General features: G+C 36.2%; 1 protein-coding gene and 1 pseudogene across 3 annotated transcripts; one reads left to right on the top strand and one right to left on the bottom strand.

The window, feature by feature from the left end:
• The first annotated feature begins 4,717 nt into the window (after nt 1–4,717).
• Nucleotides 4,718–7,948, top strand: LOC118050238 (uncharacterized). Of its 3 annotated transcripts, none has more exons than XM_073410199.1 (7): nt 4,718–4,833; nt 5,871–5,955; nt 6,067–6,135; nt 6,402–6,514; nt 6,668–6,779; nt 7,183–7,357; nt 7,641–7,948. In XM_073410199.1, the coding sequence occupies exons 1-7, from the start codon at nt 4,782–4,784 to the stop codon at nt 7,764–7,766; spliced, it is 732 nt and encodes a 243-aa protein (XP_073266300.1). In that variant the 5' UTR covers nt 4,718–4,781; the 3' UTR covers nt 7,767–7,948. The 3 variants fall into 3 exon arrangements, with proteins under 3 accessions (XP_073266300.1, XP_073266301.1, XP_073266302.1); XM_073410200.1 differs by having other exon boundaries at nt 7,623–7,948; XM_073410201.1 differs by having other exon boundaries at nt 4,762–4,833; nt 5,871–5,935.
• A 955-nt stretch (nt 7,949–8,903) lies between these two features.
• LOC118050200 (topless-related protein 1-like) lies at nt 8,904–19,869 on the bottom strand (annotated as a pseudogene).
• Between the last annotated feature and the right edge of the window lie 1,100 nt (nt 19,870–20,969).

Here is a 20,969-nt window from a genome sequence, read left to right as displayed (position 1 = left end):
TTAATAGTTGAGAAAATTTTATTAAAAAACTGTTTGTTTTTATATTTTTAAAAATATTTTTAGAGAATTTAAATTAATTTTTATTTTAAATTAATATATTTTTTTGATATTTTTAGATCATTTTGATATGTTAATATCAAAAATAATTTTTTTTTTTTTTAATAAATAAATAAATATATATATATATATTATTTTGATATATTTTCAAGTAAAAAATATTTTAAAAAGAAACTGCAATCACATTCTTAGACAGACTCTAAAAAATAGGGTTAAATAGCATATAACATTTTAAAATTATCTGTGGTAAATTTTAAAATTTTTTTTGTTAGATATCTAAAAAATTCCAAATCTACACATAAATTTATAAATTTAGCTTTAAAAATCTTCAACCACATAGAAAATAGAAAGATGATGGAAAATTAATTTAAAAATTGAATTCCAATCTGGTAATTGATTCTAGAAGACCAACATATATATTTTTAACCAGCCAAATACTCCCATAGGCCTAGTTTTGAAATTTTTCTTTCACAAGACTACTCTCCTGGATTAACATATAATAACCATTATTTTCCAGCATACTAGTCTATTAAATACCTGACAAATTCAAAAATCTTTTCCACAATATCCAAATATGTCTGTAACGAAGAACAAAACTACCAACCACTTTAGTTTTAACAATACAAAATGGACAAGCTGCATTCTCATGACCATTTTAGTTTCTATTTGCAAGAAATCCTCTCGTAGACAGTCTGTTTTGAGCCGGCAAGCCAAAGAAGTGCAATACCCTTCCACAAGTGTTCTTTAATATAATGAGTTAATTTGTTTGCGAGTTAGCGGCCAAGCTAGTGGCAACGCATATTCAAACCCTTACTTCACTAAAGAAGAAAAGCAGGATTACCCGCAGCTGAAATGTGCTTGCTTTAAACGAAATTTAAGTTTGGTAGAATTGAATCTTTCACTTATCGTTACTTTTATCGTTGTGTTGTTTGTGAGAAGCTGGAAGGAGCAACGGATATGGACATGAAAAAGAAGGCAAGCACAAATAGTAATCCTGGTTCGAAAAATGCAGGGAGCTCATGCACAAGCTCTGGTAAAGATAACAGTAGATAGCATTTTGATTTTCACCAGGGATAATAAATAAGAGGATTAATTTATTAAATATGTTATGCTTGATGTTTTCTCATTTCTTACCAGAGCTAACTCCTGTGTATGTTTGGTTTTAGCATGATCTTCTCATGAGGTTGTGTTTAATTGAGAAAACATTAATTATCCCATTATTTTATTTTTCTTCTTCTTCTTCTTCTTCTTCTTAGGATTTTATTAAAACTTTCGCAATTATGTTAAATTTCTTGCTATGGCAGTACTGATTCGGGTTACATGTGTAGGAGGAAAACAAGATAAGAGCCAGTTGGAAGTAATGGGAGATGGAGTTGATGCGGTGCGCACAACTTCCCCACAAAATGAACTGATGAAAGATACCATAGAAGACGAAGATGAGCAACTGCTGCCGGCCCAGCTAACGTCACCTTTTCCTCGTTATTTCTGTGCACCAATCAATTACGAGGTTAACTAACTCCCATGAACTCTTTGCTCCGTTCTTTAATTTCAAGTTAGCGTAACAAAGTATATTGTAGGTGGTTTCCATGGGAAATGTTCCTTCTTTTTTGTTTTTTTTTGTTTTAGTAGCGAGAAAATTTAATTACAGAAAAAGGAGGCTTATAAAATTTTATAATTATATTGGTTTTAATTTTTTGGTGTAGAAAACAAGCGAGTGGACCTTACTAATCACCAGCTTACTTGTAGAGGGTATATCTGCAAGTTTTGACCAGCTGGGTTATGCAACCACGTCCATGGTGATGGCATTTGTAGCTTTGCTTCTTTCCATTGTTGATCTAATTCACAAGGCTCGAAAGGAAGGAGTTGCAGGTGATGAGAGGAGCCTGCTTCCCCGTTATTATCGTCGTTCGAGTCATAACTCCCTACATTGGAAGCCCTTTGGCGGTCTTGTTGAGTACTTTGGAGTAGCAGGTGGTCTTTGGCAATGTTGTTACTCGACAGTAGCGTATTATAGCAAACACAACCCAATCAAAATGTGTCTTCTACCTTTGATTTTTTCTTTGTGTGTAGTCATCTCTAAGTTAGTTAAGAGCCACCAACATGAACCAATGGTTAAACCTGAACCCACACGTCGAGAGGAAATTTGTTTATAGTAGACAAGAACAACATTCAATATTGGCATTGGTGTGTTATGATATGAATATACTACACCAATTCTTCGTTATGTATGGATGATGAGATTCCATTGATACAATGCTAATTCCAATAGATTTATTGGATGGTTTCATTGGCGTGTATCCAATAAGAATTGAACTTATGAATTCTTCAATTATGAGTTGGGCACTTTTAACCTTCAGCCATGGATGCCGAGTGGGGATACATGTACATGGTGAATAACCAACGTATGCTCTAGATGGGATTAGCGTGAACGAAATTCAGATCGATCACATTGTAAGCTGAAAGAGAATCAAAGTCAAAAGTTTTTTAAATTTTGGATCATGCTGTCACAGAAGGAATGTCAATGGTGCCGAGGGGAGTACCAAGTTTCCTTGTAGCAAATCATCAGAACAAGGAAACTTGTATGAGAATAACTCCAAGGATCTCCACCCATAATCTCATACATAGTTTCCGTTTGGTTTTTCAATTTCTCCATTCTCACCAGCACCACAAACTCTAAAACCCTGTAACCTCTTAATGCAGTACAGTGGAACTCTAGCAAATCATCAGAACAAGTAACGTGTATGAGAGGTTGTGGTGCTGTTGAGAATGGAGAAATTGAACAACCAAACGGAAACTACGCTTCCTTTTCCCGGTGGGCCAGAGTCTGAAAAGAAATGGCTCTCACATTGACTGTGAAAGACTTGGAGGCAGGAAGAGAGAAGGAACCAGCTGATGGTGTCACTTAATTCCACACCTGGCTCATTTCCAGACGGGTTTTTTTTTTTTTTGTTCTTAGAAGTGCCATTTATTACTTCTGGGCATCGTTAATGAATTTAGTTTGCTCCAACTTTTTGTGTTTTCTGATATGGAGGAATCAAAAACAAATGAAAGTAGAGATAACAACAGTGAAAGATACTCAGAAAAATAACAACATAAATTTCAGAAGCAGCAGCAGCACATGCGTCAGCAGCAAAAACAATAATAGTCACAAAGAAAACTCTATCGAGACATTAAAAAAGCAGAAGTAACTGAAGTTCAAAAGCTAGATTGCATCCATGTCCGGGCGAGTCATGATCTAGTTACTGATAGCATAACTTTAGCTAAAAGAGTGAGTAGGAAATTCAATAATTTCTTTCTTGACGTAAAACCTAGCTAGTTGTTTTGATCAACCCTCTTTTTTTCGCTGCTCGGTAGATTTATTTAATGGCCCTGTGTAACACGTAGCATTTGCGTCTGTTATGCAGGTTAAGGGAGAAAAAATCAATGAAAGAATGAAGATTCTGCAAGATTTAGTAGCAGGATGCAACAAAATCACTTCAAAGGTTTTCGTACTTGATGAAATCATCCACTATGTTAAACCTCTTCAGCGACTAGTAGCGGTAGTTGCTAATGATTTTTAGTTTCCCTGATGTGATGCTTATTGCTCTTCAAAAATATTTTATCAAAATCAAAATCTTTGAAGATCAATAAACACAAAAAAATGACATCAGGGAAACTAAAAATCATATCATAACAAAAAAAAAAAAACTGAAAGGATTGGTGAAACCAATGTTCATATATACAGATTTACTGGGGACTATAACAGTGGCACTTCCCTAGCCAGGCCTCCCTTCCCTTTACTAGCATCAGACCACCAACCACCACAGCCAGCAACGGAGTGAAAATAACAGACCAAAGTAATCGACAGCCCCCGCATCGCCTCCCATTACCTCCCGACACCGACAGACCATCGGCTCGCAACACCCACAGCCCACGGTAGTTAAATAGTCAGCAAAAGTAGAACTCAACACCATACCACCGTCAATAGCAGTTGCTGAAATAGGAATGTAATAAAATTGATCCTCCATGAATTTGAGAGCATCTTTATGTTTGTTTTCAGGTAATAAAAAAAAAAAAAAAGGATTCTTCATCCATGCTCATTCTTTGCTGCCATCATTTGACTTCTTCATCATTAGCTGTTTTGCCTACTTTCCACGGGCTACTAGCTTTACACATTTTTGCTCATTGATTAGCTAGCTAACCGTGTTTCTTACATGGTGGAATCTTTCTTTTACAGGAGAACACCAAACCACCAAGCACAACCTTCAATGATGAGCTGCTAAGTTTTCGTGTTCTTATAGCAGCAAGCAGAAAACTGTCTTGGTGTGATCGTTTTAAAATGTTTTCTTCTTGGATTGAATTCATGTATTTACTTACTATATCGATCAAATCAAATAGAAACAACTATATATCCTAGTTAACCTTTCGGATAAAATCAGGTTTGATAATTGTGGGTGACCCTGTATAGCATCAATCATCAACCTGTTGAATAAAAAAGAAAACAAACAGAAAAGAAAAGAAAAATTACACCACCCCAACGTGGCAGCATCTAAGTCATGAAGTCCATGTAATAAATATTCGCAAAAATCCAGCGTATCCTCCCACTCTACTCTACCGTTGACCACACTGCCTGTTTGATCTCTTCCATCTCACTCTTCTCGAATAAAAAAGAGAAAAAAATCAAGAATAATTCTCTTATTATTATTTATTTTTTTAAAATAGGGTTTTCTTCAAATTTCTGAAAAATGGAAAAACTCAGAAGAGCATCTCATGTTGGTTCTTGGTACACCGACGACCGTAAGTCTCACTCTCTCCCTTTTCATTTTTTCTTTGTTAACGATATTATCCAATCTCCTGAAGATAATACTGATACTGAAGATAAACATGATCAGGGATTGATATCCCTGACCTGACCTGACCTGACCTGATCATACCTGACCATACCTGAACAAGAGAGATTACTACTACTGAAGATAATCGTGATCTCCAAGCATATCTACAATAAAGATAATATTGATATTGAAGATAAACATGATCAGGGAGTACGATAATTATCAGGAAGTCTGGATACTGGAAAGATCATGATCAGGGATTGTTATCCTTGATCATACCTGCACAAGAGGTATTTGAATCTGAAGATAACGTGATCTCCAAGCATATCTACAATAAAGATAATATTGATATTGAAGATAAACATGATCAGGGAGTACGATAATCATCAGGAAATCTGGATACTGGAAAGATCATGATCAGGGATTGTTATCCCTGATCATACCTGCACAAGAGGTATTTGAATCTGAAGATAACGTGATCTCCAAGCATATCTACAATAAAGATAATATTGATATTGAAGATAAACATGATCAGGGAGTATGATAATCATCAGGAAATCTGAATACTGGAAAGATCATGATCAGGGAGTACGATAATCATCAGGAAATCTGAATACTGGAAAGATCATGATCAGGGAGTACGATAATCATCAGGAAATCTGAATACTGGAAAGATCATGATCAGAGATTGTTATCCCTGATCATACCTGCACAAGAGGTATTTGAATTTGAAGATAACGTGATCACATCTACAACAATATTAAAAAATATGTGTATATCTTATCATTAATTGTATCCTTGATTATAGGATTACTTTGAATTTAAGATGGTATTAAATAAAACCATCATGTAACAGTAAACATTATCAAGGAAAATACATTCTTCTGTATCTCTTCAGTCTTCCCGTCTACAGCTCTTCTTTTCCCCTTTCATTCTTTAATTTTACATTCTTGAATTTTTTTAATCAATTATAATTATGATTTTTTAATTTTGTTTCTTTAGCTAAAAAACTAGAAGAAGAGCTTGAGGGATGGCTAAGTGATACTGGATTAACGAAATCTCCTGATGTGCACGGTGTTATTGCTCCGTATATTACTTACTATTAATCATTTTTTCCTTAATTTTTATCAATTTGATTGCATTTTTCCTTTTTTATATATATAATTATTATTCTTTCATGGAAAAATGGAAATTTTAGGCATGCAGGTTATTCATATTCAGGTCGTGCCGCTGCTTACGCTTTTGGAAATATTGATCCCACTAACATGTTAGTGAGATAATTTATTTTCTATTTGATTATTTATTTATTTTTCTGATTTTTTATTGCTAACCTGCTGGTGTTTTAAGTAGTGATAATGTGAGGTTTTTTCAATTAAAAAAATAAAAAATTTAAGTATTGATTCTCTGGAAATGTGATATCCGGTTAGAATTTATTTTTCGGGAACTGCATCTCGAGGAGAGTGGTTCTGATGGGGGAATTAATGGTTTTTTTGATGATGATGAGTGGGAGTTTTGTTTTGTTATGTTTTCTAGTACTCGGTTATTTCTTCTCGGTCCATCACACCATTATTATACCCCAAAATGTGCTCTTTCAACAGCTGTAGTTTACAAAATGCCGATAGGGGACTTGCCTATTGATTTGGAAGGTACTATACAAGCATAGTTTGGTTTCTTATTGAGTTGATATACTAATGTTGAATAATGATCTGGATTAGTCCTTTTGAGCTCTAATTTCTGGTTTGATGTTGTGGTGGTTCGGTGTGATTGAACGAATTATGTTATTTTTGTATCCTTTTCAGTTATTAAGGAACTTAAAGCCACGGGAAATTTTGAGTTGATGGATCTTCAGGTTGATGAGCGCAAACATAGCATGGAAATGCACTTGCCATATCTAGCTAAGATATTTGAAGGGTAATTTCTATCATGTAAAGAATTTCCATATGTTGGTTTTGTTTGTGTCTCAGCTTTGCTGATACTTTATGTTGCCATGCTTTTTTTTTATTTGTTTGTCAGATGTCTCTGAGCTTGCATAATGCATTATGTCAAGTGTCTTCTGTAATCTAAAATGAATAGATCTATTTTTTGTTCAGTTCTTGAATTCGAAAAAAAAGTGACATGGTATTTGGGGGAATCATCTTATGTTATCCATTTTTGTATCTATTGTTCTGCAAAGCATGATATTCAGCAGTTTGTGCTGATTGTTTAGTCACAACCATACTTGAACAATATTGTTGTAGTTCTGTAAAACACATTCAGTTCACCTTATGTATTCAACTGTCTTCAAACATATCTTGACCTGTGTTTCTTGTATTAGGTTCCATTACACGCGCTATGACAAGAAATGTGGCCCCATACACAAGTCTATTGAGGCATTGGACAAGATGGTCATGGACATAATTGAAACAGGGAATGCAGATGCGTTTAAACAATATCTGTCGGAGTATGGCAACACTATCTGTGGAAGACATCCTATTAGTGTTTTCTTGCATGTAAGTGCCCAAATCTCAGAAGTTACCTAAATGGCTTTTGATTTCAGCCCCAAAAGATGTTTGCAGATGTCTTTACAACTTTTTTCTTCCATTTTCTATATGCAATTTTTACCAGCCATGTTTTACTTCTATTTAGTTGAGTAATTCATGACAATTGGTTTCCCACATATAACACTAGTGATAAATTTTGGTTTAAAACACCATTTAAATTTTTTTGGATATATTATTGCATGTTTTTTAGTTTCTATTGTATCCTTTTGTTTAGTATCTATGATACTCACAGATGTTGAGAAATTGCTCAACAAAGATAAAGATCAAGTTCCTCCGGTACGAGCAGTCTAGCCAATGCAAAACAATGAGAGACAGCAGTGTCAGCTGTGCATCTGCAGCAGCGAAGGTCGATGCTTGAAGCTGGGATATTGAGCATTCAAAATTTACTTGTGTGGAAGCAATTAACAATTTAAACTAATTTGAATTAAATGTTTTGTGCAACTTAATTTGAACACGCATTTGCAAGGATCCATCTTGCTATGCATTCCTTGTTTATAGATTGAAGATAACAACGAAGCCAAATTCCTTTTTCCTTGTTTATTGTTCCGGGCTCCATCACTAAATTTTAATGTCAACAGGGGTCATGGTAGTTGAGCAGCATTGGGCATTGATCTGCCATTATTGTCTGTCTACCGAAAACGCCTAGCAATACATAGCTCTTGACTGAAATAGGGTACGATAATTCAAGTAAAAAATGGTGGTTGTGGTGATATGGGGAGTAAAAAAGGTGGGTAATTCCATGACCCTTTCAATAGAGAGGTCAAGTGCAAAATGGCAAGATGGTGGATTTCTTGGCATCTTTAATTGCCAGGTCAGTGGAAATCCAGAGACTACAATTAGTTTGGAAGAAGGAAGGCAAGCCCGGCCAGTGAATAGCAGTACAGATATGGATGTGGTGGGTCGTTGAGCAGTCTCCATATGGTTCTCTCGGAAGCCAAAAATCCTTGGTGAGAAGGTTAAAGATTCAAGGATTGTTGGCTTTCAAGTCTTAGTTCATTTTGGATTATATTCGACTTCATAACCATATCATGGCTTTAGATTGGCTTAGCTTGCAGAATTTAGCTGGAAAAATAAAACAAAAGATTAAAAGAGACTTTCTTTCCCTCTATAATCATAGTTGAGTCATGGTTAGTTCACTAATCAATCCAAATTTATCTTCAAATGATATTATTTTAAATAAAAAATTAAATAGTTTTAGATAATTTTAAAAAAAAATCCTCAAAATTAACCCAGTTAAATCTCAGATTTGGCCAAGTTCAGGGTCAACATATCATGTCACTCGAATTTAGGAATTTAACCAAATTAACTTTTTAAACGAGTCAGAAGCAAACCTATCCTGCATCAGGTTTAAGTTGACGTTACAAAACCATGGTTCTCCTTCCCTTGCATCATTTGTTGACATTGCACGAGGAAAACAAACAATTAAAGAAAGGAGGATTTTGCCAAGGACAGTTATTTCTGCATGCAGTAAGCCAGTAACTGATCACAGTGATGAAAAAAAACCATGCTCGTGCATTATTTATGGGAACCACCCTACATGGTTCGCATTGACAGCTAGGATCAGTGACTGCATAAAGCCGTGACTGTCTCTGACAAAACTTGGAAAACTAATGGTAATACGTTTTATTTTCATAGACTATGGCATATCTTATTGGATGATACCATAAATTACTGTCTAACTTACTCATTACAAAGACAAACATTTGTATTTACACACATGGCCAGCCAAGGTTTAAGCATAGTTTTCATACTTTGAATTCTCACTGATTAGCTTCGGATTCAGCAGGTATTTTACTTGCTGATTCGTTTTCATATGCTGTCAGCATGCTCCATTTACCGACAGAGATTGGAGGCTCAAAGACAATAACAGCACCATCTTTCAGTCCCACTGCAAACTGGTCAGGTTCCTGAGGATGTGCGGCAACGACAAGCGGATGCACTCCCAAACTACAACCACAAAAAGACCACAAGATAAAATCATTAGCCAATTATCAGATCAGATATTTGACACGACTTCAAATACACAAAAATAACGAGCGAATAATTAGAAATGCAGGAGATTGGCAGCTCCTCTGCTGTAATTCATTTCAGTGTGGGGGTTACCTTGAAGTGGGAGAAAGGTAAGCAGTTGGATTATCCGACAGTATAACTGAAAATCTGAAGCATCAAATATAGATACAAGCCCGTCTTCAAAGGTAGCATACACCATCTGGCCATCACACGAGAATGTTGCATGGGTGATTGGTGCTCCAAAATCGCCTGGACTCCACTGTAAACATAATAAAGGAAAAAAAAATGCTTCTATTTATATCCTCACTGAGTAGTCCAATGACTGAAACACAGCTTCTTAGACAGAGAGAGTGAGAACCTACTTCACACACTCTAATTTTCTATCGTCATAGATTGAAAGACATGTCTCATGTACTGCAAGGAATTCTGTCTGATTCTGATGAAACTGGATGTCTGTATCCAATGATAATGAAGAAAGTGTTCTGCCATCGGGAATCTGCAAGAATGTGCTCTTCTTTTTTCCCCACCCTTCAACTTTCCAAACAAAAATCTGCAGAAGATAATGTTGGGAAATCCAACAGGTGATATTCTGATAGTTATCCATTGAAGGCTAAGCACAGTGACACAATATTTAACATGGTTTGACAAACCATCTACATCAACGGGAGAAGAGCCAATATTATTAAAGATATAGAGAAAGGGTTACAATACTCGTGGAGAAAGAGGATCACTTCACTCAACCTCAACTCTCATTGCTCTCACACACTGCTACACATGGCAGCCACTCCTCTTTCTCTCTTCTCTTCACACACTCTCTCTTATGTTGCTCTCTTTGTTCCTATTTATAGGCAAGAATGGTGTCACCAGCTCCAACTCATCTTCAATCATGGTGGTTGCACATGAGTTGCATTATTTTGTCAATGGTTGGTGCAACTACCATTGTAGCCTTTTGACAATGGCAACCCTCTCTTTTCTGATATCAATTGTTGGGGAATCCAACAGGTGATGTACTGATAGTTGTTCATTAGAGGCTAAGCATACTAACACTATTTAACATGATTCGGCAAATCACCTACATCCACGGGAGAGGTCCATATTATTAAAGATGGAGAAAGAATACAATACAAATACATGGAGGAGGATCACTTCACTCAAACTCAACTCCCAGCTCTCATTGCTACACTTGCAGCTGTTGCAATGGCAACAAGCCATTGCAACCCTTCTTTCTTCTTCTCTTACACATACTCACCACTCTCTCTCACTTTGCTCTCTCTTGGTGCCTATTTATAGGCAAAAATGGTGCCACCAACTCCAGCTCATCTTCAATAATAGTGGCTGCACATAGGTTGCGTCATTTTGTCAATGGTCAGTGCAACTACCATTATAGCCTTTTAACAATAACAACCCTACTTCTTTGGGTAGGCTGCAAAGGTTCTATGATTGTTGCACATTAATGGCAACAACCCTAGAACCTTTGCAACCTGCCCTAAGAAGTAGGGTTACCATTGTCAAAAGACTACAATGATAGTTGCACCAACCATTGACAAAATGATGCAACCCATGTGCAGCAACCATTATTGAAGATGAGTTGGAGCTGGTGGCTGCCTATAAATAAGCACCAATAGAAAGAGCAAAGTGAGAGAGTGGTGAGTGTGTGTAAGAGAAGAGAGAAGGGCATTGTAGCAGCTGCAAGTGTAGCAATGAGAGTTGGGAGTTAAGTTTGAGTGAAGTGATCCTCCTCCTCCATGTATTTGTATTGTATCCTATCTCCATCTCTAATAATATAGAACTCTCTCGTGGATGTAGGTGATTTGTCGAACCACGTTAAATATTATGTCAGTGTGTTTAGCCTCCAATAGGCAACTATCAGTACATCTCCGATCGAATTCCCCAACAATTGGTATCAGAGCACATGGTTTAAAGTGATGCTTGATTTTTGCTCAAAAATAAAAGTTGTCAAAATTGTGTTTTGATCATACCACCATGTAGAGGAGGAAGGGATGAGCACACTAGTGAAAACAACCTGAAAATCTAACGTCAGACATGGACACACGCGCCATCACGCTCGCCACGCGCCTTCTTCGCCCGGATAGGCTGACCCGGCCAGAATACTAGAAGCCCCGACCCACGTGCCTGACCCAAGTAAGGATAACATCATCATGATGTAATCATGGCATCAGCGTGCACAGTTGGCATGTCATGTCAGCTGACACGTCAGCACATTGGGACCCACCTGACACGAGCCGAGTGGAGTCGCGCCGAGTTGGAGCCGAGTCGCGAGCTGAGGGATAGGATTCTATGTAGCAGATTCTACATGCAACCGAATATTAGATTGAATCTGGGACACTCATCAGGCCAAAATTGTTTTGTTCAAATCTTAGCCATCTGAAATGCGATTTAGATGATTTTAGACTTATTTCCAGCTGATTTTAGACCATGATATGAGTCCAAGTTCAGACCGCCGCATGACAGGCGGAGACCTCAGACAGAAGGTGTGAGGGCCACAATATGAGCTCAAAATCATACCGTCTCATGACAACAGGCGAAGATACCTTAGAGAAGGTGTGAGGGCCACAATATGAGCCTAAGATCAGACCGTCGCATGACGACGAGCGAAGACACCTCAAATGGAAAGTGTGAGCGCTACGATAGGAGCCCAATTGCAGAACACCCCAGAGCCAATGTGATGGCTAGATATAAGTGGACAGGTGTATAGATAGCCAATGAAGTGGCTATGATGAGTATTGAGACAAATGTTGGATTGACTTTCTTGGATATTGCCCCCATGCTAAAGATCAATGAGCTAGAAAACATTTGCCTTGGACAATAAATGAGTGACTTGTGGAGCATTAAGACGTGACTACTAGGAATGAGTAGAGGACATGCGTAGGTTCCCAGAACAAGTTGACTCTTATCAAGGTGGTGAGCTCGGTGATGGCATTGTAATACTCAGAGTATGAAGACAAATATGGATCAACTTTTAATGGGCTGCCCCCATGGTTAAAGGCGGAAAGCTACCTGGACTCTTGAGACTAAGAGCGGGAAACTGGCAGAGAAGTAAGGTGTGGTTCCTAAGGTTGAACAGAGGGCAAACACAACTCCGAGATGAGTAAACTCTTGGAAGAGTGGTGAGCTCGTGATCACATTAAAATACTCAAATAATGATTGTTGCACTTGGAAATAGAAATTTTCGTTTGAGGGGGTGTTGTAAGCCTTGATATGAGGCTTGAAAAATCATTCTGGACCAAGCATGGTTGATACGCTCGAAGGGGAATGTTATGTCCCAAAAACAAGCGTTAACACTCTTTAGATGTGATGTGACAAACCATCTGGTTGAAGTGATCCTTTGAAGTGAGCAAAGGGGTGCTTTGGTAACTCTGGTGATTGAAAGGTTTGGCAAGTACCTGTAAACTTGGCCATAGACGCTCTCGGAATGGTAAGCTTAGAAGAGCTGCAGGAAGAGCTGCAGAATGCAAGCTTGTGCTGATGATGCAAGAGGACAATTGCCCACATAAATGGCAAAGGGGGTGATTGTTATGATTATTGCCATTAATGTGCAACAATCATAGAACCTTTGCAGTTTACCCTAAGAAGTAAGGTTGCTATTGTCAAAAAGCTACAATGGTAGTTGCACCAACTATTGACAAAATGGTACAACCCATGTGCAATCATCATTATTGAAGATGAGATTGAGCAAAGTGAGAGAGAGTGGTGAGTGTGTGTAAGAGAAGAAGAGAGAAGGGTTGTAATGGCTAGCCATTGCAGCAGCTGTAAGTGTAACAATGAGAGCTAGGAGTTGAGTTTGAGTAAAGTGATCCTCCTCCTCCTCCATGTATTTGTATTGTATCATTTCTCCTTTCTAATAATATGGACCTCTCCCGTGGATGTAGGTAATTTGCCGAACCACGTTAAATATTGTGTTAGTATGCTTAGCCTTCAATGGTCAACTATCAATATATTACCGGTTGGATTCCCCAACAAAGAAAAGAACATGACTGCATAAGCACACTTCAGACAAATAAATGAAGTCAAGGCATCATTAGTTAATAGCAATGCTTGAAAATGTTGTTGGAAATTATCATCAAGTAAAGTCAACATTGGACTTATTCCATATAATTTCAACATTAACCTGCGCATCTGCTCCAAAAGAAACAAGTACATTCAGATCATTAGAGAATGCAAGACCAGAGACTCTTTTAGAATGACCCTCAAGTATGGTATCAACCTGCATGAATTAAGGAAATGACAAACTTTGCTTGATTTTGCTATAGTAAAGCATTGGTGCATATCAGGAGAAATACATACCTTAGCCAAACGGACATTATAAATTAGAATCGTGGAATCGTCTCTCCTTATAGCAAGTATGTTGTTATCTTGAGGGTAGAAAGCAATACATGTTGCTGTAGGTGGTTGCATGATAGGCAGCATTGTCTGTTAAGTTTAAGAATGTTCAGTAAGTTCCTACGTGCTTGTAAGGAACCCGGAACACATGAACAAATCCTGAAGATTTAAAATCATGTTACGTGTTAAAGATAAATATTTTTATATCAGAAGATGACAATAAAAAGCAAGAAAACCACCTATGACAAGTATTTCAAGTTTCAAAAACAATAACTTAAAGCCATATATGGAAGTGTTAAAATAAGTTCAAATGTACGAGAAGTGGAAAGTTTTTTATCCTAAGTAAACCTAGAACAATTTGGAAATCATGACAATAATTGGATGGTTTGGAGTCAAATTGAATATATAGAGATATCAAGTATACCAGACAATTAAGATCACACGATGCTAATGAAAATGTGCATGGATCATGGAGAACTTCATAAATTTGAAGAATTTGTAGACTGCACACGGTGTTCATGATACCTTGAATTTCAGCAAGCTATGCAAAGAAACTCTCCCTCCACATGTTGACAGGAGATATGAATCATTCTTAGACAGGGCAAAGCAGGGAACTGTCTCTTCAGGTTTGCTGCCTGTAAGGTCATTTGTCATCAGTCCATAGCTACTACTGGGTTGCCACAGTTGAGGGGGAACTTTTGCAGTTGCCTACCATTAACATTTCATCATAATGGCATTATTAACAACAGGTGACACAAAATTTCAAAGATTAATTTCAAATGGAAGGATAGAATTGTTCATGTCTATTGTCTTGCTCACCTTGTCACTCGAGTGAGTGTCATTCTGTGACCATTTCCAACATAAATGGGAGGCATTTGATGTTAATGCCAAAATGGAGTTACCTGCATTGTTGTAAATGAGCCTCGATATCTGCATTTGTGTGAGAGAAATCTATTTATTAAATTCTCATTCTCATCCTTTCACAGTATATTGCAATTTTTAAGGGTCTCAAATTCTCAAGCAATTGCATCAGTATCTCCAAAAGCAAAGATCTGTGTTGCTTTTGAATATATCGAACATTTTACAGATGATTTTAGGGATCCTTCCAAATTTCAAATGTGTACACATTTATTGAGAAATCCCATCCTTCACATCCAAAACACACAAGAGTTGATTGTACAATATGCAAAGCAAGAACCAACAAGAAACTTAAACTACCTAGAAACACAAAGGAGAATAAAATAGCAATTTATGATAATGGTCAAAACATCTGAAAACATGTCTACATTTGTAGGACTTGAAATACTTGAAGCAGAAGGAATGAAAAATAAACCAAAAGAAAAATTGAGTTGTTATAACACTGGACAGTTGAACCTTGTTTGTTTTCATGGGAGAAGGAACTCGCAAAATCTGGAACTGAGAAGGGCTTGTTATTAAAATGAGCCTCTCGCTCTTTGATGTAGTGGATTTTCCAGTAATTTTAGATTTCGCTACCTCCGAGTTTTCTAGGTTTCCATTCTTCAGAAGATTAAAAAAATTGCTTAGTACTCCAAACTTCCAAGTAAATTCCAAAGTCATGACAAGGCCTACCTCAAGATAGGATTGTATTAAGTAAAAAAAACAACACATTATGAAGTACAAGATATAGTGTGAATCCCAGACAAAATCTAGAGTTACCCACGTTTGTGACAGCTTCATCTGCAGCTCCAGCACAAGCAACAGTTGAACTCTGTTCAATACCAAGCTACCAAAAAGGAAAAGCATCAGACAGTGATCTATCTTCTAACACAAGATACAACTGTATTAAGAATGCCCACCTTCTTAAAGTTATGACAGAGATCTCTAGAAGCATCATCAGAACAATTTTGTGATGTATGCAGTGAATGGAGACCGCTATCTTTTGCCAAGATCTTGATTTTGTTGTCATTTGCAGAAACAGCTAACAACGTGCCTTCCTTATTGAATCGAACACGGGTTTTCCTTCCGATCAAGAAAAAAAAAAGAGAATTAAATAAGAAACTTAAGACACCCTTCTTTATTTACAGAATGTTTAATTGAAACTCAAATCAAATTACCACTGGAACCAATCTTTAGTAAATTGTTGTAGAAATTTAATTAAAACTATCACCTGAAATGTGATTGACCATTGAGAAATTTATACCTTCACCTGCACAATGATTGCCATTGTAAGCCATTGTAAAATTGTAGCATCAAAACAGTACTAAGGAACTTACTGGTAAGCCTCCCTCTGCATCAATGGTTGTGAAAAGCTCAACTTTGTCCATATCCCATATTTTGATCACATGCTCATCACCAGCAGCTAAAACCTGATTCTTCATTATATCAAACTGCACTACACCCGAAGAACTCTTCTGCAATCCTAGATAGGTTCTTTTTATGGAACCTTCAGAGTCACCCCATTCAACAAGAAATGACTCTCCAGATTTACTGGTCCCACATGAGAAAAGCCTACAAAGCATTTGATTACAACATGATTTACCCATCAAATATAACAAGCATGTTAAACATTGCAAAAGTAATTCAGTCTGAATAAATGAAACCTTCTATCACCACTATAAGCCATTGATGTACACCCCAGGCCAGGAGCATCATAATCTACTCTGGTTCCTAGATTATCATATAGGCACACTTCTATGTTGTTGTTCACTGATGTTGCAGAAAGAAACTAGGGAATTAAAAAAAGTAGAAGCAAAGATGGAGTCATCATGAGTTTGAGAAGGCATGGAGAAGAATCGATATCACCACGACGAGTAAGAGTAGAATCGAGAGTAATCTTTACATGAATGTTTCCGTTGCTATGAGGACATAGAGAATAAACAGGAGCATCATGGCCTTCAAAAGTATACATTTTGACACCACTGGTCACGTCCCATGCCTTAAATGACCATCAGAAAAATAATGATCACACTCTTTCCAAGACAAAAAAAAAATCCATTATCTAATTCTAATGTAAAATAAAGCCAACCTTAACTGTCTTGTCATCACCACATGTAATGACCAGCAGTTGTTTCTCAGGGGCAGAGAATGCTAGGTCATTTACACCACCAACATGAGCATCAATCTAGATATAGGAAAAAAGTTAGTGAATAAGCTCGATAAGACATATATCCAATGAATGAACAGAAAAGTAAAAAAAAATTAGTAAAGTGAATAGTATAATTAGAAACCTACCTCCAATTTCTGTTGTACATCTTTGGCATCATTATAAGAATATATTTGCACTATGTGTTTTGAATAAGCAACCCCTTTTCGAAATCAAAGCAACAAGGTTAAGTTAATGAACAAGCAAAGTCCAAATGACAGGAAGTGATTTCTTATTGTCTTCCATTATCTCTAAACTTACCGAAGAAACAACCTTCTGGGCTCCAAGCAACACGATTCACAGAAACACTAGGATCCTTGAGCAAAGTTGCCTGGATTTACACAAGATCATTTCATGTTTCAGACCAATGATTATTTTTCTGCTAAAATGGAAGCATTGTATAGAAGGGGACAAACCTTGAAAATCTTTGAGCATGCTGCAATATCCCAGACCTTAAAATTCCTTGAAAGTAAACTTTCCCCTGATCTAACTTCCCACAATCCTGTGTCCCCCACAAAAGTTCCAACTGAAGTATCAAACCATCAGTTTCCATGAGTAAACATTCAGTTCAAATAAGGTGTTTATCCCCAAAGGCCTAAAATATGAGAGTTATTGAAAAGATATCCTTATGAGTAGACCTAGAAGAACAGTCTAATGTTCAGGGTGAAAATCCATGCTTGTTGGAGATGACCCCTCATTTAATATCCTTAAAACATTCTTAGGCAAGTCATCAGAAATGCCGACGGAGCTTTGATCAGGATGAGAGTCAGCTGATATTTCCTACATCCAATGAAACCGTGACTTCAGTAAAAAATTGTCATTATCATTTACCAATGTATCAAAAACAAAATCAGGCTTACCTCGTCAGAAGGCCTTTTAGGATTGCAATTTCACTTTCAGAAATACTACTGTAATGTGCACTAGTAATATCCTCCGAACCATCTGTAATAGCAGCTGCAAACATATAATCGATAGTTAGCAATGAAAGGAATATTTTTTCTATAACCACAATAATACGGCTTTCATACAAGGTCATAGAAATATTAATGAGAGAATCACGAACCAATTCCTATGTTTGTTGGATCACCAAGAGACAAAGCTTCACTTGAAATTGAAGAGTGAGCCTCAGAAGATAAGGTAGAATTTGAGGCTGAGGAAGTTGAAACTAGCATTGATGTGGTTTGAGAAGGCTAGACAAAATTATTGAAGCTCATTAGAAGGATTACGTTTGAATACTGTTAAATGGAATCAAGCCGGCTTGGTTAGGAACCATACTCGAATCCATTTATTGGAAAGAAAGAAAAAAGGAGGAAAATGATCATCATTCTTCTCGTGTCATACCACTGGATTGCTATCACTCGATGTTGAAAATAAATGATCATCTGATGGAATTGGTACACAGACATGATCCACAAAAAGGGTTCTTATATCAGGATTTGGCTGTGGATATGCACAAAGAACATGCTGCCAATTCAGACTGTCAGATTAAATACCAAAATCAGTTTTCTCTCGATGCCAAATAAACATATCTAGAAATTTTGAAGAGAATCCAAGAAGACAATGTTCATTTAAAAGTGTGAGTACTTGCATATATTCCATGTTTGTATCTAGTGCCTGTGTTTGGTGTGTGGCTTGGTGTATTCGAGTTGTGATGTGAAGTTGAGAATTAGATTACCTTTGGTTTATGAGGCGTCATAACCTATGACTTGCAACATTCGGAAATTCCAATTTGTCACTGAAAAGGGGATTTGCTTCAATAAGTTTCTTAAGCTCAACCCTCATAACTTTTCTTGCAGAGTCTGCATCGCTATACATGGAGAGTGACTCATGGTCCCTGTACAACAACTGGAGAATTAAGCTTAACATGCTACTCCTATGGAATGTGAATAATAATAATAACAGCAACAATAACATATGCATACCATAGATTTGTACCTTATATCATTCAATGTCAAAAGCAAAGTCATTTCCTTAAACAGCTCCTCATTATATGGGACAAAAGTTTTCAAATCCTTCACAAGGATGTCTAAAGCCTTGGCACAGTCCTTGCTGTAAAATCAATTAACTAATTTCAACTAGGATTTGATGTGACTTGCACAATGCCTGCAAAATGATTTCATGGAAAAGTTTATTGAAAGAAAGAAAGCTGCAGTTTTACTTGTCCAATGCCTCCAGAAATTTCTGCTTCCTAATTTCAAAATAGACCTTCATCGAGAATCTATTGTCAGATAATTTTGTGAAACAAGACAAATATCTCTCAGCCTCATCCCAATCACCAATGCATATCATATCCTCAAAAAACTTCATGTTGAAGTAATAACTACTTTCACGCTCAAGCCTAGATAAAGCAAAGCAGATTATACACAATTATCCAACTGATTCATCAAGAAATTGCATGATTCATCTAAAAGAACCTGATGGAGAAGGAGAAAGTAACATACATGCGAGCAGTTTCTTTGAATCCTTCCTCATCTAAGAACTGTGAGATTAACAAGACAAGGTCTTTACTGAGAGCGGACATCTCCACCGCAGCCTTGCTTGTCAAGATTTTGATCAAATTCAATACTCCAGTTAAGAATAATTAAGAAAAGAAATTGATGATTCTTAAACAGAACACAGTAAATCAATCAAGAAATTATGGGTTCTTAACCGATCAAGACAGTACCTTTTTAGCTTAAAATCACTAAAACTGAAGCCAAACACCATTAAACAAGATAAAAATGAGCAAACTTTGACAACATATAAGAGATGGGCATCAAAGAAAAGCAGAGAAAAAAACAAAGTTAGGTGAAAGCTCACCTGGTATGGGAATTGGATAGGTTCGGAAAGATTGAGTGAGAAAGAGATCAGTAAGTGACCATGACCCTTAGCTTCAAAAAACAAAAGGGTCTCTTAATAAGAGATGGGCATCGAAGAAAAGCAGAGAAAAAAACAAAGCTTGGTGAAGGCTCGCCTGGTAAGTGAATTGGATTGACTCAGAAAGAGTGAGAAAGAGAAGAGTGCCATGACTTTTAGCTTCAAAAAGCGAAAGGGACTCTTTTAGCCGGACACGTGCTTTTCTTTTTTTACTTCAAATTAAATTTTTTAAATATTTTTAAATTACTTTGATATACTAGTATAAAAATTATAAAAATATTATTTTAATATATTTTTAAATATAAAATCATATGAAAAGCAAACATTATCTCGGTCCCAAAAATATTATTTCTCTTCGTGTTTTCTTTGCTTTAACAGCTGAACTCAGACTCTCTGTGCTAAAATATAAGAAGACTGGCGACTTGTACGAGATGATAAGTCGTTGGAGTTATGACTGATAAGTCATGTTCTGGGAAAAGGACTGTGGGCTTATAAAAAGACTGTTGTAATGGGGTCCACTTTAAGACAAATGTCGTCATCTAGAGAGCACAACGTCAGATTTTAGACACGTGATACAACTTTTTTATTGTGCCAGAATTTTCCTCGAAGACAACATTTTGGCATCCCACGTAAACAAGTATTGAGTTTTTATTTGCATTCTTTTTATTTTTGTGTTTTAAAATATTTTAAAAAATAATAACCTATCAATTGTGCTTTTAATGCAGGGAGACTTCTCTTTTTTAAATAAAAGTATGATTGATAAATAATTTAGATAATAAGTTTCATTTTATTCATATATATATATATATATATATATATATATATATTTTTGATCGGATTAAGCAAGGTTTAATTATAGTTGATTTATAAAATAATCATTTGAAAATGATCTGATCGAAGCTAAAAAATTTATTGAGTTTACTAACAATTAAATCTAGATAAAACTTGATTTGATTTGTAAATAAAATTATAATAATATTATTCTAATTTTTTTAAAAATTATCTTGAAATAATATTATGTTTTTATTGATATTAATGAGGTTAATCCATTCAATTTATAATTCAAATCTTGAATGATGTTTTGGACTAGGTCAATTTTAATGAAATTATTTTAATCAAAAATATTTTGTAATGATGTTGATATGTTTGTGTTAACTTATATTTTATTGAATGAGTTTTACAACTCAGCAATATTGCTCATTTATACTAGCAGTTAAAAAATTTGAAGCTCGGTTTAATTGTTTAGTGAAC

The sequence above is a fragment of the Populus alba genome, chromosome 6, assembly GCF_005239225.2.
Source record: "Populus alba chromosome 6, ASM523922v2, whole genome shotgun sequence".
NCBI lineage: Eukaryota > Viridiplantae > Streptophyta > Magnoliopsida > Malpighiales > Salicaceae > Populus > Populus alba.
This window is presented reverse-complemented; position numbering and strand designations above follow the sequence as displayed.

Excerpts from the sequence above, each read along its gene's own strand:
- LOC118050238 (XM_073410199.1), top strand. The coding sequence starts at position 4,782 with ATGGAAAAACTCAGAAGAGCATCTCATGTTGGTTCTTGGTACACCGAC. Across the intron at positions 5,956-6,066 it reads GTGCACGGTGTTATTGCTCC|GCATGCAGGTTATTCATATT; the intron begins GTATATTACTTA and ends TGGAAATTTTAG. Across the intron at positions 7,358-7,640 it reads CTATTAGTGTTTTCTTGCAT|ATGTTGAGAAATTGCTCAAC; the intron begins GTAAGTGCCCAA and ends TGATACTCACAG.